We start from the raw sequence: 24,999 nt of genomic DNA on the forward strand, positions 1-24,999 counted from the left end.
TTTCACCATTAAAAGGAATGAAGTACATGCTACAACCCAGATGAACCTTGAAAACATTATGCTAAGTGCAAGAAACCAGACACAAAAGCCACATATTGCATAATTCCATGTCTATAAATGTCTAGAATAGGCAAATCCATAGAAAGTAGATTAGTGATTGCACCTGGCAATTAGTGATTGCCAGTGGGTTGAGGGAAGTGGGAATGGGGAGTGACTGCTAATGGGTATGAGGGGTTTTTTTGGGCAATGGTTCTGGGATTAAGATAGTGGTGATGGTTGCACAACCCTGCGAATATACTAGAAACTAATGAATTGTATACTTTAAAGAAGTGAACTTTATAGTATGTGAATTATAGCTCAAGAAAGTCATTCTTTTTTTTAAAAAGCAATGAGCAAAAATGTGGGAGTCTGATGGCTTGCAAACAAGGGAGAAGAAAGGAGGTAATAGCAGAGAGAGAAGGTCCCCACATTAGAACAGACCATTAGGGCTAATCAGTGAAAATTATCTGTGTGTGTGTGTGTAGACAAGGGCTTTTTAAAAATAGTATCTAATTTTAAAAATTTTCAGTGTTTGGCTCCTGCTCCAAATCATCAGCCAGGTGTGCTATGTGCACAGCGTGGCACTGGTGGAACTTTGGGATTAAAGGCTTAGTCAGTGACCAGGGAAAAGGAGAGTCACAGAGGAAGCAAAAGCAGATGGGAGATTCAGAAATCAGCAAAACTCAGGGGTGCTTAGCAAAATCCAAGCTAAGAATTCCTGAGGTTTTTGGTAGGGATGCTGGGTTTCCTACTTTAACGAGAGATACCTAGCTGGGTCCTTTTCATTAAATCTTAAGAGGCAAGGTGCTCTCAGCAAGTTGAACGTGGGAGATATTCAAGAGGCTGATACCTGGAGCGCCTATATCACTCATTGTCCAGTGGCTTCTCATTGCCCTTAGATAAAACTCCTCCCCATGGCCTAGAAATCTCTGAGTGGTCTGGCCCTTCCCAGATTCTCTGATTCACGTCAGCATGTCCCTCTTTGCCACGATCACAATGCCCTTCTCACTGGTCCTTCTGCAGGCCAAGCTAAATCCCCAATGAAGGACCTGGAATGGCCCAAAGTTCATGGCCAACTCCCTCTCACTACTGAGGCCCAGCTCACTCCCCACCTCCTCAGAGGCCTTCACTGACCACTCAATGTCTACCACAACTGCCTGCTTTATGTTCTTTACAGCACTAGTCACTAGCTCACATTCTCTTGGCTACTGATTTGTTCAATGGCTTATCATCTATCTTCTCTTGAAGGTAATCACTGTGCTTTACAAACCAGAACCTGGTCTACATCTCTTCTTGCTCTGCAGCCTCAGAGCCCAGCACAGTGCTGGGTGTAGCACACAGGTGCTCCAGAAATATTTGCACGTGCCCCCCATTTACTTGACAAATATTATCTGAGCACCTACTGTGTGTGAGGTCCTATGTACAAAGGTAGGCGCAACAGACCCAGACCCCACCCTCTAAGACCTCCTGGGCTAGCGGAGGGTACAGCCACTTTAGCAGTCTGCTGAGATGCAGGAGTGAGTGGTGTCACTGGGGGAGGGAGAGGGTGCAGTGCGGGCTCCTAGTCCAGACTGAGAGGGGGTGGTGTCAGTGAAGGCCTTCTGGAGAAAAGGAAAGCTGAGACGTGAAGCTAAATAAGAGTTGACTGAGGGGAAGGAGGGGAGTGGGTGACGCGTATTCCAGGCAGAGAGAACAGCATGTGCAGAGGCTTGGTGGGAAGAAAGCCCAGACATTAGAGGAATTGAAAGTAGTTCAGCCTGGCTAGATGCTGGCAGCGAGTGGTGAGGTGGTGCTGAAAACAGGCAGAGCCAGACTGTGCAGGCCCTTGAAAACTGAAGTAAGGAGTTGAGGAAGAGAAGAGCACTGGGGAGCCATGGAAGGGGTTTGAGCAGGGGAGAGGCAGCCTCAAATTTGTAAACAGCTCACTGTTCTTATGATGTGGGGAATGGGTTGGGAGACAGGAAGACAGTGAAGACGCAATGGTAAGAAATGTGGGGGTGGAGAGAAGTGGACAAATTCAGCACGGTTTGGGATTTAGTGATCAATAGGATTTAGTGATTGATTAGGGGTTTTTTTTAGGGGGATATAGTGATTATTGGAGATAACATCCAGGTTTCTAGCTTAAGTTAGTGGTTGGTAGTACTACTTACTAAACAGGGAAACCCACATCTGAGTGGAACAGGTTGAGTTTCAGGAGAGTACAGGGCACTCGAGACAGCATTGGACTAGTCAGAGTTCCTCAAGGGCAAACGCCCTGTCTTATTATCTGTGTGCTCCCACCCCCACTGGGCCCTCACACATGGAACACCACATGTGCTGAATAAAACAGTGAACAGAACCAGTCTTAATAAACTGGCTGGAAAACAGGTTTCAGGTAACCCCACAGGACAGTCTTAATCCGATGGGCTAGGTTAGGCTGCTCTGATAGACAACCCCCAATCTCAGTACAACAACAAAGATTTATTTCTCACTCACTCTCTCTGTCCATCTTGAGTCAATGAAGGCTTTGCTCCAGGTGGTCCTCAGGGACACTGGTTGATGGAGTCTCCACCACCTGGAACGTCACTGGTTACCTTGAAGGAAGGGAACTTGGCAGATTGTGTTCAGGTCCTTGAAGACTTCTGCCCAGGGAGATACTTCTACTCACATTTCATTGATCAAAGCATGTCCTAGGGGAATGCTCGGGTCACAGGACAGGGGAAGTGCATAGCTACCAGGTGCCAGGAAGGGGAAGAACTGGACATGTTGGTGACCAGTATTAATGGGCGTCAAAAACCTTAGGTTCTCATCCTGGGTCCACTGGGCAAACTTGGACAAGCCATTTCCCCTCTCCAAGCCTCAGTTTTCCCTGTCTGTAATGCTTTTCTCACAGGGCTGCTATGAGGGTCAAATGAGAGCGTCAAGGAAACCACTTTGTTTAGATGTGAAAGGGGACTCTTAAGCATGGGAAACTAATATTTCTTAGGACAGTGGAGGGGCACACTCAAATGTTGGTGTGGCAGGAGTGGCTGTGACCAGGACTTAAGCAGAATCTGAGTATCCTGCATTCAGATCTGGGGGCTGGGGGGTGGCTAGAGTATCCCTGTCTTATCCTGACTTCTTAAGCATTTTCATTCCTTACATTCCTCCAGCCCCCACCTCTCCAATACCACAGTGGGTCTCAGAGAGCTCCCTAATAAGTGGAGACAAAGCTATTACTGCCAAGAGCTGATGGAATTTGGAGCTAAGTGTCTGCCTCCCTCCTTGGCTGGGAGCCAGGACCCAGGTTTAGGGCCTGTGGGAGGCAGAACAAGCCCTCCCCCCAAAGATGGCTGCGTCCTAATCCATGGAGCTGGTGAATATGTTACTTTACCTGGCTAAAGGGATTGTGCACATGTAATTAAATTAAGGACCTTGAGATGGGGAGATCATCCTGGATTATCCCCGAGGGCCTAACATAATCACAAGAAGCTTTAGAGGATGGAAGAGGAGGCAGAAGAATCAGAAGAAGAGATTGAGATGGTAGAAAGAGCGATCAGAGAGACTAATTGCTGGCTGGAAGGAGGTCATGAGCAGGCATGGACTGCAGGCAGCCTTCCAGAAGCTGAAAAAGATAAGGAAACAGATTCCCCCCTAGAGCCTCCAGAAAGAACACCACCCTGTAAACACCTTGAATTTAGCCCAGGGAGAATAGTAACCTCCAGAACTGTAAGATAACCAATCTGTGTTGTTTTTAGCCACTAAGTTTGTGGTCATTTGATATAGCAGCTGTAAGAAAATAATACAAAGCCTGTGGGCCGGACCTGGAGGGCAGAGGCTTGATGCCCGACAGTTGCTACTGGCAAGTGACCCACCCTGGAGCTGAGAGAGGCTCTGGAAGGATCCCCCACTTCTCTCTGCCCTTGGAGCTGCAAGTGAGGAGCACCAAAAGCAGCCCCTGGGAAAGCCCCAATGCTACTTTGCTTCCTCATCTGCCTTTCTGCCTCCTCTCGATTTTTTTGTCTTCTACTGATTCTACCACCTTGTTATGTGACCTTGAGTAGACCCCTTCCTTTGTAGGATCTGCATTTCTCTACATGTAAAAGGAAAGCAGGGATGGGCCAGGAGACCCTCTAGGGGCCTTCCAGGTCTTCACTGTGAGTCAGCATTTCCTAGATGTGATGGGCCTGCAGAGAGCTGTCTGATGACGCTTTTGAACCACCCTCCATTCCCAAGCCTCCAGAGAGTCCTAACCAGTCTTCCTGCTGCCACAAACAATGCACTTGTTTCCAAAGACGGGGGGACAATGCTTTATTGACTTGGCACCTATGAATGGGTGGCTACAGGGCCCCAGGGTTCTTTGCTATTGCAAAGTAGAGGCTCTGTGGTGGGGGCAGCATAAATCAGAGATGCTGGTTCCAGCTGCAGGGAGGGGCCACTGTCCCTGCTTTGGCCCCTCTAGTCCCCTTATCCAGCCAAGCACCATCTGAGCCTGGGCCCTCACGGAGTAGTCCAGGGCAACAACCCAGGTCCTCCCACAGTCCCAGGCAGTCTAAGGTAAGAGCTGCAGGCCTCTCCTGCCTGCCCTTTTCTTGGGGATTCCAAAATGGGAGGGAATAAGGGAGTTACCTCATTTTCAGAGAGCCCCTGAATCTCCTGGCCTGGGTTCCAGGAAGGCAGAATGAAGGGTGCTGTAACAGGAGCCCCACCAAAGAGGAGTTAGGAGTCATTCCCTTCCCCCCAGTTTTCTGTTTTGGCTGAGCAGAAAGTGGGAGATTTCACTGAATTGGGCCCACACAGCTGATGACAGGTGAGGTCACACAATAAGTTGATGGGATACAGCCAGGCTCCCCCGTGCAGGACCACACCACCTGGGCAGGCTCTCTCCTAGGCCAGGGGAGGGAAGGGCTGAGTGAACTGCAGTTGTCACAGGAGGAAGACTTCCTGCAGGAAGAGGGGCAGGCCAGCACAGGCTCCCAGAAGAGGTGGTCTGCAGAGTAGGCTGGGTCACAATGGCCGGCACAGGACACTGGCATCCTCGCTGTGGTCACAGTTGTGGGCATCCCAGCGGATGTGAGAGCAGAGCAGAAGAGCACTCTCGTCCCCGCGGCACTTGACATTGTCTAAGAGGATAGGGCCTCGACCTGGGCCAAAGTGGGCCTCTCCAGGGGCTGCCAGAGCCTGGCCACAGCCCAGCTGGCGGCACAGGACACCGGCTGCCCGCAGGTCCCAAGCATCATCACAAACAGTGCCCCACCGCTGGCCTAGGAAGAGTTCTACTCGTCCCTCGCATCGGTGGGCTCCATTGGCCAGACGTAGGTGCCCTGTAGGGGGACAAGGTCTGGGGCTGGACGGCGCTGACCCATGCCAGGCCACTCCCACGCGAAGCCAGGGAAGGGGGAGATAGTGGAGGCAAAGGGTGGTCTGAGACACAGCACTGCCCTGGGAGCCACTGAACAAGGGCAGACAAATGAGATTAAAGTAGGATGGACATCAATCCAAACTCAGTCTTCAGATGGAAGAACATGTATAAGCATCTGTGGGGGTGCTCTGGGCATGCTGGGCACTCCATTTCTGTTCTCTACTTATTCCTCTGTTCATAATCAGGACCTTAGCCCCAGGGCTGCTCCCTGGTCCTGTGATTGTGTTCCCCGAAGTCGTCTTTGTCTCCCTTCGCCCCCTGGACTCCCCAAGCTAAGGAGTGAATTGTTTCATTTTTCTCCACAGGACAGGAGCCCCATCCCTTCATTTTGGTCCCGATTCTGAAATCTCTTGGTTCATTGAGTTTAAAACCCAAATTCCTCTCTCTGGATACCATACCTCTATTAATGAGACTAAAGATGAGCACAAAAGGACAAAGGTTTCAGAACTTGGTGCGAATCTGCTGAGCTATACAACTCTAGGTTGTGATCTCCCCCAATTCTGGTCCTTCCCATCCCGATGCCTCCATCTCCCTCTTGGGGTCTGTGGTCACCTACCGTCCCTGGGCCGAGGAGTGGGCACCCGGGTGGTCTCAGAACCATCCTGCAGTCCTAGCTCCTCGGGGCCTGGCTCAGCAAGGACAAAGAAAAAGAGATGGCTGTCACATTGGAGAACATGTTCCTTGAGGCCAGGTCACCTCCTACCCTCTCAATGGAAGCCTGATCGAGGGAACAACGAACTTCCAGGACCCTAAAGAACTGTCCCCCACCCCAGGGATCAGAAGTGATGACTGCTTGCTTTCACCCTGGGGCCCAAAGCAGAATTCTTTGTAGCCTATCCCTTTGTGGCCAAGGCTACTAGGCGGGGAGTACCAACCGCGGGCGAAGAAATCAATTCCCACACCAATCAATGAACAGAAGCATTTAAAAATGTGTCCGGCTCTGCAAACACCTCTTTCCATTCATTCCTCCCAAAGGTCAGACGCTTGACCCCCGAAAGCTAATCACCTCTCACTCTCCGGGTCCTTGACTCAGCAGAACAAAGACAGCCCCGCGCCATTCAGACTGAGATTTTGACCCTGGCCTCCGCAGACCCACCTCCCGCCTCACCCCCCACTGCCGTGGACCCCACGCCCTCTCCAGGCCCCGCCCCACTCTCCCACTGCAGAGCGCGCTCCCGCCCCGCCCCGCCCCGCCCGTGCCGAGCAGCGGCGTAGAGCGTCAATGGGCGGGCTCCGCCTCTGCGGAGTGAGCGTCCCCTCCGCTCGGCTCGCTGCAGGCGGCTCGGAGCGCTCACGTGCGGCCCCGCCCAGGTCTCCACAGACCCCACCCCGCCCGCGCCGCCGTGCGTGCCTACGTGCGGCCCCGCCCATTTCTCAGAGCCTGCCTGTCTCCGCGGTGCCGCAGTACCGACCTGCGCGCGGCCCCGCCCCTTCCTGGTTGGCCGCGCCGCCTGGCCCGCCTAACAGTGCACCTGCGTGCGCGGTGCGGCCACGCCTCACCTGAGCAGAGCGCGCCCGCGTCCTCGTGGTGACCGCAGTTGTGCTGACCCCAGCCCAGGTGGAAGCAGTCGCTCAGGCGGGCCTCCGTACCGGCGCAGCCCACGTTGTCCAGCAGCACTGGGCCGCGGCCGTAGCCGAAGTGGCCGAGGCCGGTGGCGCCCAGCGCAGGCCCGCAGCCCGCCTCGCGGCAGGCCACGCGCGCATCCGCGAAATCCCAGTCATCGTCGCACACGGTGCCCCAGCCCCCGGCGTACATCACCTCCACGCGGCCGCGGCACGGGCCTGGGCCCCCCACCAGCCGCAGCCGCCCACCTGCAGGGAGCACAGGCCCGCGGCCAGAGAGGCTGGGCTGGAGCCACCTGCCCCGGTGCAGAGCCCCGGCCCCACCCTCTCCACCCCCGTAACGGAATCCCTGCTCTTTCACTTACTCTTCTTCCCCGCGGCCCAGGAGGCTGTGGTGAACAGTGCGGTCTCCCTGGAAGGCAGGGCACCAACTCTTGTAGCTGCGGAGACAGGATACCTAGAGCATTCGAAGGGGACAAAGAAGCCTTCTGGCCTACAGCAGAGGCGCCTACTGAGACACCCCCCCAACTGTGCCACGCCCGCACCCCACTTTCAGCCCCAATCCTAGAGTCATCATATTGATTGGTGTGGTGGAATCCTCAGCAAACCTGATTGGAATGAACCGAATCCTACATCCAGGCATTATCCTAGTTTCAATTCCAATGATAGTTTCAGCCCTAATTCCAAATGTGCTTACATCCTTTATTCAAGCTTTATCTCAACCCTCTCACAAGGCCTCTCAATTCCCAACTTCAGTACCAACCCAAATTTTACTTCAGAGCTTTGAAGAAATTTCTTTTTCTTTTTTTTTTTTTTTTGTGTGTGGAATTTCGGAGAGAAAAGGCCTCTGATGGGCCCTATTTTTCTGCTCCAATTTTTTTTTTTAATTAATTTTATTGGGGTGACAATTGTTAGTAAATTTACATAGATTTCAGGTGTACAATTCTGTATTACATCGTCTATAAATCCCATTGTGTGTTCACCACCCAGAGTCAGTTCTCCTTCCATCACCATATATTTGATCAGAAATTTCTTACTACCCCCTCCCATCCTGCTGAACTTTTCAGAGGTCTGGATTTCATCCTTGCTCCATCTGCTCATCTGTTTTCTCACCCACCTCTACCATCTGGTCAAAAGCCCTGGGCTACTAGTCAGGACCCCCTTCCTGTGAATCCAAACAGCCTTCTCAATTCTCAGCCCTACCCGCCTTACCCCTACCATTCTAGCCTGGAGGGCTATGCTCCTTACCCTCTGGCTCTGTGTGCCAGGCCCAGTCCTCTCTTGTGACTGAGGGTGGCAGTGCTGTGAGAGTGGGGGGGGCCAGAACTAGAGCGAGAGAAAAGGGAGCAAGGTCAGCCTTTGGCTGTCAGGATGATGTTGTCTCTCTGAAGAAGAAAACAGATTTTACTTCCAGACCTGGAGGCTCAGCCCCTGTTGGGGTCGAAGAAGGTCTGTCCCACTTCGACAGCAGTTGTAATTTACTTGTGTTGCATAGATGTACACCTCACAGTTTATACAGGGCTTTCACAGACACGCTTTCATTTCTGTTGTGTTCTCAGAAACCCAATGTGTGTCCATGACGGGCATGCTGTGGAGGGCCATGCATAACCCTGCGAGGCTTGCAGAACAAGACTCATTATCCCAATCACACAGGTGAGATAGGACTAGAATAGGCAAGGGGTATACTCGAGACCATGCAGCAAGGTTAGCCATGACTTTGTTAGGGCTCACTGTGTGACCATGGCTATGGCTCTGTCTCACTGGGTCTCAGCTTTCCCATCTGTAAACTGGGAATGATGGCCTCTGGCATGGACAAGCATTTTATATCTTATAGAGTGGAGTCCATCTATGAAGTGCCATTATTGGCCCTACTATTTGAATTTGTTCAGAAAACCTCTCAAAATGGGAGAGGAGCCAGGAGAAGGAATATTATAAGAGCATCAAAATTACTGAGGTCTGTGCTAGGTAATCATAGGAACATACTTGGGCTACTATGGAGTATTTCTGGGGCAATTCTAGAGTACTACCGTGTTTCCCCGAAAATAAGACCTAGCCAATCAGCTCTAACGTGTCTTTTGGAGCAAAAATTAACATAAGACCTGGTCTTATTTTACTATAAGACCAGGTCTCATATACTATAATGTAATGTCATGTAATATAATATATAATACCGGGTCTTATATTAATTTTTGCTCCAAAAGACGCATTAGAGCTGATTGTCCGGCTAGGTCTTATTTTCGGGGAAACAAGGTATTACTTTGAAGTAGTCCATGAAGAGTACTTAGAAATTGCTAGAAAAATCTATAGACATTCTTGGGGTAGTGCTAGATCATTCCGGAGTATAGGTAGAGCAATAGTGCTGTATTACACAGCTGTGGAGCTCACCACAGAGTACTGGGGTTCTCCTGGGCACTTCTAGAGCAGCCCTGAGGTATTAAAAGTAATTTTGGGGCCTTCCTGGATTGCTCTGGGAAACACCAAAGAAGCCACCAACCCGCTCCCGCCCAGGCCCCACTCAGCTTCCTCCAGCATCAGGGCAAGGCTCCATCCTGCCCGCAGGCCCCCCCACCCCACCCCCCACCCCCCACGCCTGCCTGGCTAGGCCCTCCCGGCCTGCCCAACCGTGTCCCTCGAGCCAGCACCTGCGCAGAGCGCTCCGGCATCCTCGTGGTGGCCACAGTTGTGCACGCCCCAGCCCAGGCTCAAGCACGCTGCCAGGCGGGGCTCGCCGCCTTCACAGTGCACGTTGTCCAGCAGGATGTGTCCCGTGCCGTAGCCGAAGAAGGCGTTAGTGGTGGCAGCCAGGGCCTCCCCGCAGCCCAGCTGGCGGCAGACCACGGTGGCGTCTGGCAGTCCCCAGTCGTCGTCGCACACTGTGCCCCACAGTCCGCTGTGCAGGATCTCCACTCGGCCCTGACAGGGGCCCGCACCCCCCACCAGGCGCACGCTGCCCTCACCTGGTGACCGCGGAGGGGTGGGGGTGGGGCAAGGAGCAAATCCCACAGGACTCTGCCTCCCCTCCTCTCCTAATTGAATGGACTTCCATGATGCCCCAGGATGGCCATATACCCACAGTGCGTGTTGCCCCAGGACTTAAAACCCAGGAAGAGCTACTACTCACCCCCAAGGCACTGCCTTCCACAGCCCAGGTTGGGGGTGGTTTGTGGGATCAGAGGACAGATTGCTTTGACTGTGTAACTAACTGCCTAAAAGCAACTCTCCCTGCTCTTGCCAAAGCTCTCCTAAGCGTGGAGGTTGTGCTGCTCCTGCTTTCAGACTATACTGAAAGCCTTCTCACCTTTCCAGCTGCAGCACCAACAACTGCTCCTCCAGGAAGACCTCCCTGATCTCTGATGTATTGGACCCTCTTCCTCCTCTGGACTTCCTTGCCTTTTCTGTCCTTCTTTCAGGGTACTTTTCATTTTCTTGTTCTACATCATAATCAGCATTTCTGTGCTTATCTGACTCTCCCATTAGATTAAGCTCCAGCCCTCACCTCTCTCACTTTCTCTAACTTTGTGCTGACTATTTTCAGTCATTGCACAGGAATTAATCCTCCTTCCCTATCCAGATGGTGAGCAGCCTGAAGGAGTTCAGGAAGCAGGGTGGTGAAGGAGAATGACCAAACTCACCCGTCGGTCATCCTTCTCTTCCCACCACTTAGGGTAGATATGGGAGACTGTTCTCTGGGACCCTCTCCTAAGGCTCAGGTGGTCCCCCACATTGCCCTTACTTACCTTTTCCATTCGGGGGAGTTGTAGGGGGCGCCCTACTGGTTAACACTTTCCTCGTCGGGGGCTGCGTGGGCAAGAACTCTGGGAAGGAATCAGGACGGAACGGAGGAGGACACATGGGTCTTTCTGTTCTCCATCCTCATACCCACAGAAGTGGCAGGGCATGGGCTCCTAAGGTACCCGCCCCTCAGGACCTCTGGCTACACAAAGGGTCAAAGCAAGAAACCCTGGGGTATGACAGGAGAAAGGGCCCCCTGAGTCCAGAAAGCAGTGGCTCTAGAGGAATTCTTTTAGTTCTAAAAGCAGCATCACATCTCTTGAGAACTTGTCAGAAAGGCAAATTCTCAGGCACCACCCCAAACCTGCAGAATCAGAAACTCTGGGACGGGGCCACAATCTATGTTTTAATGAATCTTCCAGGTGATTTTCTTGAAAACTAAAACCACTGCTCTCAGTAAAAGAAATCTCAGATATTTCTGTTTCAGTTCTATGCCAAGTAGACCTTATGGCCAGTGTTGACCGCAATCATCTGGTTTTAAAAATGGGAAGGGAGCTCTGCTGGGATCATCAAGGCCCTATACAGAAGGAGTAATGTGGGTTTTAGGCCAAGGTCACATTGAGCCAGAAGCACCACTGAGGCCCAGGGCCCCTGACAGCCAGCCTTGAGCTCTTCCCCAGCACCATGCAATGCACCGCCGGCTTGGGTTTCTACAGGGAACAGTGTTACTGCTGGGAAGTCCCTTTATCTAGCCTTCAGCCCTGAGGCATGCCACAGTCTGTCTGCCCTCCTAGATCACAGGCCTAGGCTCACCATCGCACAGGACGGCCACGTCCTCGTAGTGAAAGCAGTTGTGGACACCCCAGCCTCGGCTGCCACACTCGCTCAGAGCAGCTTCCTGCCCACGGCACTCCACGTTGTCCAGCAGAATGGGGCCTCGGCCCTGGCCAAAGGCGAGGGGCCGCGGCACGGGCAGAGCCAGACCACAGCCCAGCTGACGACATACCACATTGGCGTCCACCACGTCCCAGTCATCGTCACAGACGCTGCCCCAGGAGCCACCATGCAGGACCTCCAAGCGTCCCCGGCAGCGGCTCGGACCCCCCACCAGCCTCAGCTCTGTGGAGAGTGTTGAGCTGGCACCAGGGGGATCCCTGGGTCCAACCTACAAGATGCCCACTTTGCCATGAAGCTGTGGGTGCCTTGGGAACAACCCCTTTTAGGTTTTATTTCTCCCTTTCCATAAAATGGGGAGACTGGTACAATCCTTTACGGGGCATCTAGAGAACTAGAGGTATTCAGTCTGAGCCTCTGAGTACCTGGGGTCAGGACAGGGTGGGGGAGGGAGGAGCAGGGGCACCTACCTGGAAAGGGCAGTGGAGTGGGCTGTAGGGCACTGGCTGAAACAGAGTGAGAAGCGCATTGGCCCTCTGCCCCCTCCCTTGGCTGCCTAGCCCCAGGAGCACAGCCTCCCCTCCCACCAGGGTCCTTACCATCATCCCCCTCCTTTTTACTACACCTGCTTTCCCGAAGCCTCAGCTTCGCTTTCCTTGACTGAACCAGTTGGCCTCCTTGCTTCACCCCTCTCCCATTGGTCCGAGGGCCACCCCAGAAAGATCTGCCTGAGACCCAGATCTCTTTATCCCACTCCACTGCTAAATTTCTCAAAGACTCTCCATTCCTTGCAGGAGTCCCAGCCCCTGAGCTTTCCCTACAAAGCCTTCTAGTATCTTCTGACCAGCCTTACCTTACTTGTTAATCTCCCATCATTCTTGTCTCTAGGACTCTGACCCTGCAGTCTCCTCTGCTTAAACAGTTCTGGCTACTCCTGCTCATTACAGCCCTGCAGCTCCTTTAAGACCCAGCTTGGAGCCCCCTCCTCCAGGAAGGCTTTCTGGAGCCCTCAGAAGTACTCTCTATTCCTCTGAATCCCTGGGCTCCATATCCATGCCCCTTTCCAGGACTTCTGCCTGGTGATGTGGCCACGCCTGTCACATCTTGGTGTTCCCCAGGGTCCCCTGCCCAGAGTCTGTTACTCAGCAGATGCTCAGTAACTTTGCCTTAAAAATGTAAACTGGCTTTGAGATTCATTATGATTTCCCCCACAAGTTTTACCTAGATGAGTCCTTCTGCTTCAGCTCTCCTGTACGTACATACCAGGCACTGTGCTGACTGCTTTACGGAGCCTGGCTCACTTAATCTTTAGGACAACTTATTACAAGGCAGGTAGGATTTTGCAAATGGGGAAATTTCAGACTTAATGACGTTAGGCAACTTGCTCAGGCCACATGACAAAGGGTTGAACTGGTATTCCAACGCAAATAGCCACACTTTTTTTTACCATACAATTCTGAGTACACTGTCTGGGACGTGAGCAGGAAGCAGGGAAACTGGCCCAGCATGGGCAATCGAAAACTCCATAATCGCCCCTCACTTGTGTACAGGGTGTTACTGTACTCAGACACTTTCACATAGGTCACTTCAGAGAATCCTTACCACAATGCTCTGAGGCATGTACTAGTGTTCCCATTTTACAGATGAAGAAACTGAGATTCAGTTGCTTTTTTAAGTTAGGATAATTCCTAGGTCATTTGATTCCATCTATTCTACCAGCTGCCTTTCTAATAGCCATTGGTAAGCCCACGTACTTTCCCTCCTTTCCTGTTTTCAATGTCCCCTTACTGCCCACACTCTGGGTACATTGAGCCCTTACCTTCAGCACTGAGCTCTCCACTGACCCCAACTCAGATCCCTAGCTTTTGTCAACCTTGGACAAATGTCAGAGCTGAAAAAATGCTGGAAACCACCTCATCTACAAACCACCTCCCCCCATAATTTTACAGCTGGGAAAACTGAGAGCCAGAAAGGGGAATAGTCAAGGGCTGGGGGACAGCACTCACCCAGTGGCAAGAGGAGGAGGAAGGACAGGGCTGGGGGGAGGGGTGCAGGGGCAGTGCTCCTGTCTCCGGGCCTCCACCCCCTGCTCTCCTCATCTGGCTGGGTACCAATTCTCATCTCCGCTTCCTTGTACATCCATCCAGTCAATGGCATTTCTGATGGTTCCATCAAGGGGACAGTGGAGAAGTCACAGCTGGAACATCTGGAATTAAAGATGCCAAGGCACTTCTTCCAGCTGGAAGGGCCCAATGAGAGCTTCAGGGGGAAGTGACATTTCTACTTTGGTTTGGCATTCTGAGTGGAGGCAGCAGAAGGAACAACAGCTGGGACATGAGAAGGACAGGATCACAAACTGAAGCTAATGAGGAGTTAGGTCTGGCTGCAGCAGAGAGTGTGTGAAAGCGAGTGATGGGGGATGACGTTGGAGGGTTGCCTGAGCCCACACCCAGACAGGTCTATGTGGCTGTGTGGAAGCTTCAGAGTTTATCCTGAGCGGAGGACAGTGTATCCCAAAGGGTGGTGTTGGTGCCACTGGCGGTAAGCCATATGCATTTAGGAGGAGATGGATGTACATTTATTGTTTTGATTTCATTGATTGTTTTTTACAGTGCCTTCTATTTATGGAAAAGGATCCTGATTTTCCATATATTGGAACAATATAAAATTGCCCTTTAAAGTTAATTTAAATCAGAAGAAATGAGGCAATTTAAGGAAAAAAAAAATCAAGAAAATATAGTTCCAATGACTCACAAATATGAAAATATGGTGAAGGGCTGGGAGAGTAAATGCCATTTGGGATGCTGTGCCTTTTTGGGATGGGAAGCCCTTGAGAATTTTTTTGTTAAATTTTGCATTGAGGTACACAAACAAAAAAAGTGCACTCATCATAAGTATAGAGCTCAGTGAACATTTGCACTTCTGGGGTGTAACCAGCACCCCAGAAGTGCCCTACGCCCCTTTTCCTCACCCACTGAAGGAGGGGTTGCTGGCTCAGGAGATGGTTCTGCTTGGGACATAGTGAGGGCACCGGGCATGGATGCCCCTCCCAGCACCACCCCCCTCCTTCCCCCTGGCATACAAACAGTCTGGTTGGGGAGAGGATGAAAACCTATCTGCATGTGGGCACAGGGTTTTCAATACCCCATTCATGGGGCCCAGGACAGCCCCCAATGGAATAATCAGCTTTTGTCCTCCCTCTGCCTGGCCTGGGGACAGCTGGGAGATGGGAGTTGTGAGGAGGGGGAGCCACAGTCCAATCTGTGCTAAGGGGGATCCATAGTGATCTGGGCCTGTCCCCCACCTTCCTAGGACTTGGGCCACCCACCTCTCAGGTTGCTGGGACATTGGCCCCCCAGGTCGGGCCCCACTATGTGAGTATGGGGACACACAGCTTCCAGGGAACCTAGCCAGGAATCCTCAGGTCTCCCCACTGTGTCCCCGCCACCCCAGCCCAGTAGTGAGGGAGAAGCACCCTTGATCCTGACCCCACTGACCTCAAGTCCTAGCTGACCCAGTGGATCTTGTGGAGCCTGCCTACCTCCAGCTCCAAACTTGGCCCTAAGCCTGCTCCTGCCTCACTCCCTGGGAACCTTGGTCAAAATGAAGCTTAATCATTCCCTGCCCCCTATGAACCTAGCTGTCTAAAGCGTTCCCACTCCCTCCCCACCCTTTATTAGTGCACCTTTCGCCCTGAACTGCCTCTTTAAGTGCGGGGCAGGCAGCATCACACAGTGGTTAGAAGCATCAGTGTGACCTGGCTTCACTAAGCCTCACTGTCCTCATCTGTAAAATGGGGTTAGTAATACACTTACCTCTTGTTGCTAGGTGAAATAAGCTAAAGTTTGTAAAAGGTTTAGCCCAGTGCCCGACCCACTGTAAGTGTGATAGCTATTATGGTCATTATTACTGTCTCTCCGTCTAGACTGTGAACCCTTGACAGCAAGGACCAGATCTTATTTAATGGTAGCACATGGTCCAGGGTGGGCACTCAGGAAATGTTTGTTGAATGACTGGATGAAATGGAGGGCAGCAAAATCATGGAATAAAGTAGTCAGAAGGGGTCCAGGAGAGATCCTCAAGGACAACTCCACATCTGACCAGTGGAAAACTTGTCACACACACACACACACACACACACACACACACACCAGCAAAAGTGAAGGATTCATACCTGGGGGAATGTTCTGGGCTCTTTCTGCCCCTTCTTCTACAGTCAATCCAAGGTCAAATCACTTTTTCTGCCCCCAGAAGTTTAGGAGGGGGTAGGATCTCCCAAATGCAAATCAACACAGACTTTTCTTCTTTCCTTTCCAAAGCTGGGAGGTGAGCAGACACAAAGTTCCTGTCCATGGAGCTGGCTGGTGGTCCCAGCCTGTCCCCACCCGACCTTAGGGGCCGAGGGAGTCAAAGGGAGAGTGGACGCGGCCTGCACAGTCTGGAGAAGCCCCAGAGAAGGGGCACCCAGGCAGAGGAGGAGCTAAGGGGGTGGAGGGGCCCCGGCTGGGACTCTCCTGGCCAGGCAGCCCCTCCTTCCCCTCCCCCCTCACCCCAGGGCTCAGGTTTCAGAAAGGCTGGATAGGTCTCCACCCCTTTGCAGGGCAGCCAAGCATCCCCGATCTCCTGTGACGGCCCTGATCCAACCTTTCGTCCTGTTGCCTGGGGAGTCCCCTGACCCACGACCCACCTGGGGGTTTGGAAACATGGTTGCAGGAGCCAGGGTGTGCACAGTGTGATTTTGCCTTACTGTGGTTCCTCTTGAGTTCTGGTATCTTTGGGGCTTTTGTAGTTAAAGGTGACAGTAAGTGGCATGTAGCTTATTCTATAGTTTATAGCGTCAACAAAATGCTGTGCTGGAATTCTGCACCTTCTGGCTGGAACCACAGAGCTGGAGGCATCTTTGAGGTCCTGCAGGGTGGTTCCCAAACCTGGCTGTGCGTCCCATCGCCCCCAGGGGCACATTTAAAAATATATATACAGATTCCTGCCCCACCACTTCTGCCCCAGAGATTCCCCTCCAGCAGTTCAGGGATGGGGTCCCCCTAAAAGTGTTTTTCTGAAAAGCCCCTGAGGCTCAAACATGTTTGGCGACCAGGGATCTAGTCAAAGCTGTTTTTGGTGCAGGTGGGAAGACCAACGCCAAGAGCAAACAACAAAGACGCAGCACATGCGCCTCACAGGACTTCGTTTCCTGACTCTAGGCCTGATCTTGCTTCCCACTTTTTTGGGGGAAAAAGAAAACTCTGATGGGAGGTCTGCCGTCACTCTGCTCCCATCCCTCCTTTCCTCCTGCCTCTTCCTTCCTTCTCTGGCCTGAGGAGCTGCTCCCCCGCAGTCCAGACCCCAGCTCCTTCTGCCTTCTCAGGGACCTCCCTCTCTCCATCTGCGCAGCTTCTCTCTTCCATAGTCAGCTGCTCTTTCCCAACTGGATTCTTCCGTCGGGCTTCTAAGCATCCTCTGCTCTCTGTCATTAAAACCAATCAGAGGAAAACTTTCAACCTGTGTCGGTTAGGTTGTCGGTAGAAATGGCCAGGCCCTGGTCGCCCGGCCATGCTCTGTCACCCACTGGGAGATGACTGGGAAGAGTGTGGCCTTGGCTCAAGCGCTGCAGTTGATCCGGGAGGTGCTAGACTAGAGGCTGTCAGCTGACGGCAATCCTCACAGCTCCTCTCCAGCGCAGAGCATGCCCTGCTCCTCCAGTTACTGCCCACCTCGCCTCCCCACCACAGACAAACTTCTCTGAAGAGCGGTCTGCAGGCACACCTCCACTTCCTTACCTCTCACTCACCGCTCGCTCGCCCCAGTGTGCCTTTGGTCCTCACCACTCCAGTGAGGCACCTCTTCCTAAGGTCACCAGGGACCTCCGTGTCATGAGATTCAAAGGACAATTTTCATTCCTTGTTTTAGTGAGAATATGAGCTCTGATACAGCAACAGAGAGAACCTGTATTCATCAGTTTTTGCTGTGGTAACATGCAGAACAAACAAGCCCCAAGTTGCAATGGCTTACAGCAATAATTCCTTTCCTCCCATGGTTCTGCATGTTGGCTATGATGGCTCTCTTTCAGGCTGTGGGTTGGGTGCAGGTCTGTTCTATGTGTCTCTCATTCCAGGACCCAGGAAAGGAACAGCAGTTACCTGGGGAATGCTCCTCCTGGAGAGGAAAGCAGAAACCCAAAGACCAGGCAAAACCATGCAAGCACATTTAAAGCCTCAGCTTGGGTGTGATACCCATCCCATCTGCTCATGTTTTATTGTTTAAAGCAAATCACATGGCCAAGCCTGTGATCTATCAGTGAGGCAGGGGAAATATACCCCTCCCATAAAGGGGAGGAGGAGAAAGAATGAATATTTGTTGAACAGTGCTATAACCCATCAGCAGATAACAGACTTAAACAATATCCAATTTTATTTTTCTGTCTCACAAGTCCTGTAGGATATCTAGAACTGCTCTGACAACTCATGATTGCTAAGGATCTAGATTCCTTCTCTTGTTGCTCTGCCATCCTTAACATGGAGCTTCCTTCTCATGGTCTGAGGGCTGCTCCAGCCTCTGCCATCAAGCTTTTATTTCAGCCAATGTATCAGTCGGATCAGGCTTTTCCAGAAAACCCCCAACAGATGTCCCCTTAAATCCTGCCCCATCCAAGTACCATAGACTGTGTAGCTTAAACAACAGAAATTTATTTTCTCAACAGTTCTGGAGGCTGGAAAGTCCAAGATCAAGATTCTGGCAGGGTTTGGTTCCTGATGAGGACCCTTTTTCTGGTTTGCAGTTGGCTGCCTTCCGACTGTGTCCTCCCATGGAAGGGGAGAGCACTCTTTGGTGTCTCTTCTTATAAGGACACTAATCCTACGGGATCACAGCCCCACCCTGATGATCTCATTTAATCTTAATTCCCCCCTAAAAGTCCTATTTCCACATATAGTCACATTTGGGGTTAGAGATTCAACATGAATTTTGGAGGGACACATGAAGTCCATGACAGACAATGAAAAGGGAAAGAAAGTAGAAATGGACGGCATGCTCCTGCTCCTTCCTTAAATGGAATGACCACAACCCTTCTGCTCCATCTCATGGCTAGAACGTCTTGTCATGGCCACAGCCCAGCTAAGAATTCTAGTACTGCAAAGAAGGGAGAGCAGATACCAGGAGACAATGACAGCTGCTTCATTATCCTTGTATTACTTGATATCTCAGCAGTGTTTGATACTCTTATCATTTACAGTGCTTTTGGCTACAAGTAATGGAAAACACAAGTCAAAGTCGCTCAGAAAGGGGTTTTATCTTACTTAACAAGAAGTCCAGAGGTAAGGCCATTTAAGGACTGGTTAATTCAGTGGAGTGACATCCTCAGGGACCTGGGTCCTTCCAATCAGTCGGCTCTACCATCACCAGCAAGTTGGTTCCTTCTCTTGCGTGGCTCTCCTCATGACTTAAGATGATGGCCTCGATTCTGAGTATTTAATACAGGGGCGTCCAAACTTTTTTCAACGTTTTCTACCAAGGGCCATATGCGGTAAAATACACAAACAGCCGGGCCACTCACTCGAGGTGAAGTACGTATTGCCTCACCTGGTTTATTTAAGTAAATAAAATATATTTTTAGAATTTGCTGTGGGCCAATTAACAATGGATTGCAGGCCGCAGTTGGCCCGCGGGCCGCAGTTTGGACACCCCTAATTTAATGCATATGACAATGTTCAGAACTAGAAAAGGGGGAACACCTCTGTCTTGTGTCCTGTTTTAAAAGTTAAGACAACTTGCCCAGAAAACCCCTAACGGATATCCCCTCATGTCTTGTTGGCCATATCCAGTTACTTGCCATTGTAAAGCATGACTGGCAAGTGGAGGGAACCCTGAGCTCAGTCCTGGGCCTTCTGCATTTATACTCCCTCTACGGGAGACCTGGAACAAGCTCAAGGTGTGTGATTCATTGGTTTTGAGTATATTCACAGAGTTGCACAACTATCACCATTATCTAATATCAGAACATTTTCATCACCCCAAAAAGAAACCCTGTACCCATTAGTAGTCAATCCTATTCCCTTTCCCTCCAGCCTTTGCCAACCATTAATCTACTTTCTGTCTCTATGGATTTGCCTATTCTGGTCATTTCAGAAAAATGGAATCCTACAATGTGATGTTTTGTGGCCCCGTCCCTTCGCTTAGCATAGTTTTCAAGGTTCATTCTTTTTTATGGCTCAGGAATACTCCACTGCATGGCTACCCCACATATATGAATTGATATATTCCTGTCTAGAATATATAAAAAACTCTCAAAATTCAACATTAAAAACACAAACACTCCAATTAGACAGTGGATGAGTCATAAAAGACACATTTCACCAAAGAGTATCTGCTGATGGCAGATGAACACATGAAAAGATAATCAACATCACTAGTCACTAGGGAGATGCAATTTAAGACTACGAAGAGATATCACCATATATATACCAGAATGGCTAAAATAAAAATAGTGACAATACCAAATGCTAACAAGCATGTGGAGAAACTGGATACATTGCTAGTGGGAATATAAACTGGTCCAGTAGCTCTGGAAAACAGTTCAGCAGTTTTTTAAAAAACTAAACATATTCTTATCATACAATCCAGCCATTGTATTCTGAGCATTTATTCCAGATACATGAAAACTATGTCCATACAAAAATCTGTACAAGAATGTTCATAGCAGTTTTATTTGTAATAGTAAAAAACTGGATGGGGTGGCCGGTCAGCTCAGTTGGTTAGAGTGTGGTGCTAATAACACCAAGATTGCTGGTTCGATCCCCGCATGGGCCACTGTGAACTGTGCCCTCCTTAAAAAAAAAAAAAAAAAAAACAGAAAAAAACTGGAAGCAGGGCAGACTGATGGCTCAGTTGGTTGGAGTGTGGGCTCTGAACAGCAGGGTTGCCGGGTCGATTTCCGCATGGGATGGTGTGCTGAGCCCGCTGCAACTAAAGATTGAAAACAGTGACTGAACTTGGAGCTGAGCTGTGCCTTTCCCAACTAGATTGAAGGACGGCGACTTGGAGCTGATAGGTCCTGGAGAAAGGCACTGTTCCCCAATATTCCCCAATAAAATTTATAAACAAACAAACAACAAACAAACTGGAAACAATCAAAATAGCCTACAATCGATAAATGGTTAAACAAACCACAGTCCAGCCATTCCATGGACTAGTTCTCAGCAATAAAAAGGAACAAACTATTGATACGTGCAACAACTTGGATGGATCTCAAAGCATGCTGTGTGAAAAAAGCTAACCTCAAAGGTTACACACTACGTGATTCTATTTATACAACATCCTCAAACTAAGAAAATTATAGAGATGGAAAACTGATTAGTGATGTCCAGGGTTTAGGGACTCAAAAGGGGAGGAAGTGGGTATGATGGTAAAAGGATAGGTAGCACAAGAAAGATCTTTGTGATAAAAGAATAGTTCTGTATCTTCATTGCTATGAGAGTTACAGGAATCTACACATATGACAACACGAGACAACTACACACACAGATAAACACACAATGTATAAACGTCACATTCCTGCTTTTGATATTGTACTATAATTACGTAAGATGTAACTACCATCGGGAAACACCAGGTGAACGGTACATGGGACCTCCCTATACATTTCTTTGTGACTTCCTCTGAATCTATAATTATTTAAAAACGAAACTTTTTAAAAGAAGTCTTAGCTGATTTACAAGAACAAAACAGACTAATAGTTAAAAATAAAAGCAAAACGTTTTGCACTTTTGTAAATTATCACCTTGAGGTGTGAAAAATAGATTCAGACAAGTGGGTTTCTCCTGGTATGAGAAACTGCAGGCTCCCAAGTTTCGATTCACTGACTTATCTTCTCAAAGATCTTTTGGAAGCAGCTGGGCTGGGCTGGCGTGTAGGAAAATCTGGTGTACAGTGTGAGTGGATTCCCACGGGGCCTCCATATTCTCGAACGCCTTTCCTAAGTGGAGTGCCTCTTCCACTTTTCAGTTCCCTGGGAGGGCAGTGACACACAAATGCCTTGATAATTCCATTTAGGTCAGTTATGAAAAGGCCTCCTAATGTACTACCAGCTTTCCCTGATCTCAGGAATTTGTTGCACTAAATCTGACCAGAGTGCCCAATCACCATTCTTTTTTGATGTGTCTATCTAGGCAAGATGGCTGAAATACAAATCAACTGAAATCCCGGTTGTGAAATGAAAGTCTCACTGTGAAATGCATTTGCGCTGTCACGAAGTGCAATTTCTACAGAACATGCACAAGTGACATCCAGAGGACAGAAGAGACATACCAAATATTTCCCCTTAGAGTCACTGACGCTTCATTCTTTGATCTTTCCATCGACAACTGTCGGGAGCATGTTTGGTGAAGTACTGTGTTGAAAGAGTTCTGTATGACCAGAACCGGGTGCCCTTATGTTTGTCCAGCTCTTTCACAAGCAGCCTAAGCCCTAAGGGCTGCAAGGCAGAAACATCCCGAGGGAAAATTCTCTTGTATTGGGCAACCACTGCCCAGAGGAACCTTCTGGCAGCAGCTGCCACATTCTGAGAATCAAGCAGAATCTACTGGCCAGAAACTGCATTCATTTTTTTTTTTAAAACGCTATATATATATATATATATATATATATATATATATATATATATATATATATATATATTTAACTTAGTTTTATTTTTAATTGTGGTAAAATACATGTAACAAAATTTACCATCTTAACCATTTTTAAGTGTATGGTTCAGTAGTGTTAAGTATATTCACATTGTTGTGCAACCAATCTCCAGAACTTTTTCATCTTGCAAAATTAAAATTCTGTCCCCATTAAACAACAACTTCTTGTTCCCCCTCCCCCTGCTCCTGGCAACCACCATTCTACTTTCTATTTCTATGAATTTAACTACTCTAGGTACCTCATGTAAGTGGAATCGCACATTATTTATCTTTTTATGACTGGCTTACTTCACTTAGCATAATGTCTTCTTGGTTCACTCATATTGCAGTGTATTGCACAATTTCCTTCTTGTCTAAAGCTGATTATTCATTGTACAGACATACCACGTTTTATTTACTCATTGAAGTCATTCTTAATTCTTTTTCTTTTTTTTTTTTTTTTTAAGATTTTATTGGGGAAGGGGAACAGGACTTTTTTAGGGAACACTGTATGTTTCCAGGACTTTTTATTGGGGAATGGTAGTGTGTTTCTCCCAGAACTCATCAGCTCCATCCAAGTCAAGTTGTTGTCCTTTTTAATTTCAGTTGTGGAGGACGCAGCTCAGCTCCATGTCCAGTTGCTGTTGTTAGTTGCAGGGGGTGCAGCCCACCATCCCTTTGCTGGAATGGAACTGGCAACCTTGTGCTTGAGAGCCCGCGCTCCAACCAACTGAGCCATCTGGCCACCCGGGAGCTGAGTGGCAGCGTATTGACTTCATTCTAGTTGCGGAGGGCGCAGCTCGCTGGCCCATGTGAGAATCGAACTGGCAGCTCAGTTGCCCAGAGCTCGCGCTCTAATCAACTGAGCCACCCGTCCACTCCGATTCTTTTTCTTATATCCATTCCATCAGCAAATCTTCTCAGCTCTACCATCAAAATATACCCAGAGCCAATCTCATCTTACCTCCTTTATGTCATTCTAATACAGTAACACATTTCTCAACTGGAGTGATTTCGCCCCTAGGGGGCATTTGGCAACTTCTAGAAACATTTGTGGCACAGCTGGAGAGGAGGATAGATTTTTGGTTTTCATAACTGGGCAAATGCAGCTAAGCATCTTGCAATGCACAGGACAGGCCTCCACAACAAAGACTTATTAATAATTGGCCTAAAATGTCAGTAGTGCTGAGGTGGAACCTCTGCTGGAATACGTCACCACCATATTGCACCCGGACTTTGCAGTAGCCGAATTGTCTCCTTGCTTCCGTGCTTGCCCCTCGAAATACATTCTCCAAGTAGTCTTTTGAAAGGTAAATCACGTCCTGTTTCTTTCCTGTTCTCATCCTTGAGTGGCTTCCCATTAGAATAAGATCTAAAGACCCCCAAGACCCTTCTTGAATTGGTCCCTGGCCACCTGTGTGGGCTCACTCCCTCTCTCATTAATTCTGATTCAGCCACGCTGGCCTGCTTCGCCATTCCTTGAACACACAAGCCTGCTCCTGCCTCAGGGCCTTTGCACTTGCAATTCCGTTGGCTTGGAGCTGCCTTCCCCCAGATGTTTGCACAACTCACACTCCCTCCCTCACCTCATTCAAGCCTCTGCTCAACAATCACTCCTTCGGAATGTCCTTTCCTGACCACCCTCTCCAAATTAGCAGTCACCATCACTCTTTATCCTAATGGTTCTGTTGGGAAAATCTGATGCTCCTGGAACTTTAACACCACCCCCCTGACTGTGGCAGATGAGCGGGTGGTGTAAACACCTGTCAGTCAGGCACACATTCAGCCTCTTGGAAAGTGTGCACATAGTCTTTTGCTTCTAGCTCAAGAAACATAGTCTATACAGCTTGGCCTCTGAGAAACTCACTCAAGTATAAGGTCTTTGATCTCGCTGTCAGGGTCATGGCCGTCCCCAGACTTGGCAGAAACAGTGCCCCACACAATAACCCGCTGGATAGGGACTATAGCATGAAGAGTAGCCCCTTTGCTGGATTAGTGTGCAAATCAGGGATAAGGAGTACAAAGGCCAGGAATGCACGCACTTGCATATGTGTGTGTATTGGGGGGCAGGCATGTCCATATAAAGTTGATGGGAAGAAAAATGAGTTCGGTGGCACTATCTGTGAAGTTTAAACATGCATACCTTTGACCCACAAATCCACTTCTAGGAATTGATCCTACAGAAATATTTGTGCAAACATGAAAAGATAGATACACAAGGAAGTTCTAGTTTGTAGCAGTGGAAAAATTGCAACCATCTAAATGTTCAGCAAGAGGACATTGGTTGGATAAATTGAGGTCCATCCATATCATGTTCTATTCAGCCATCAAAAAGAATAAAGTGATTTTCAGCCTGAAAGATGTCCCCACATCTTGTTATGTGAAAAAAAAAATTGCATAACTGTAGAATATGATCCTTATTTTAAAGTGTATTTTTAAAATAAACTTTTTCTTTTGGAATAATTTTACGATTACAGAACAGTTGCCAAAAAGAGTACACAGAGTTCCTATGTATTCTTCACCTAGTTTCCCCTAATGTTAACAAGAATCTGACACAACCATGATACATTTGTCAAAACTGATACACTGGGGCCACTGGATGGCTCCTCAGTTGTTTAGATGGGGTTCTCTTAACAACAAGGTTGCCAATTCGATTCCTGCTTGGGATGGTGGGCTGCGCCCCCTACAACTAAGATTGAAAACAGCGATTGAACTTGGAGCTGAGCTGCGCCC

At 49.4% G+C, this 24,999-nt stretch overlaps 1 protein-coding gene across 2 annotated transcripts; it reads right to left on the reverse strand.

Annotated features, from left to right (window-relative positions):
• Positions 1 to 4,301: 4,301 nt before the first annotated feature.
• On the reverse strand, positions 4,302 to 13,780 carry SSC4D (scavenger receptor cysteine rich family member with 4 domains; the record flags this gene model as incomplete). Of its 2 annotated transcripts, XM_081053846.1 has the most annotated exons (11): positions 4,302 to 4,937; positions 5,009 to 5,321; positions 5,976 to 6,044; positions 6,920 to 7,231; positions 7,348 to 7,422; positions 8,231 to 8,308; positions 9,625 to 9,939; positions 10,720 to 10,797; positions 11,528 to 11,833; positions 12,079 to 12,114; positions 13,615 to 13,780. In XM_081053846.1, the coding sequence occupies 11 exons, from the start codon at positions 13,778 to 13,780 to the stop codon at positions 4,814 to 4,816; spliced, it is 1,872 nt and encodes a 623-aa protein (XP_080909972.1). In that variant the 3' UTR covers positions 4,302 to 4,813. The 2 variants fall into 2 exon arrangements, with proteins under 2 accessions (XP_080909972.1, XP_080909973.1); XM_081053847.1 differs by having other exon boundaries at positions 4,808 to 5,321.
• Positions 13,781 to 24,999: the final 11,219 nt, after the last annotated feature.

The sequence above is a fragment of the Rhinolophus hipposideros genome (genome assembly GCF_964194185.1).
Source record: "Rhinolophus hipposideros genome assembly, chromosome: 7".
Lineage (NCBI taxonomy): Eukaryota > Metazoa > Chordata > Mammalia > Chiroptera > Rhinolophidae > Rhinolophus > Rhinolophus hipposideros.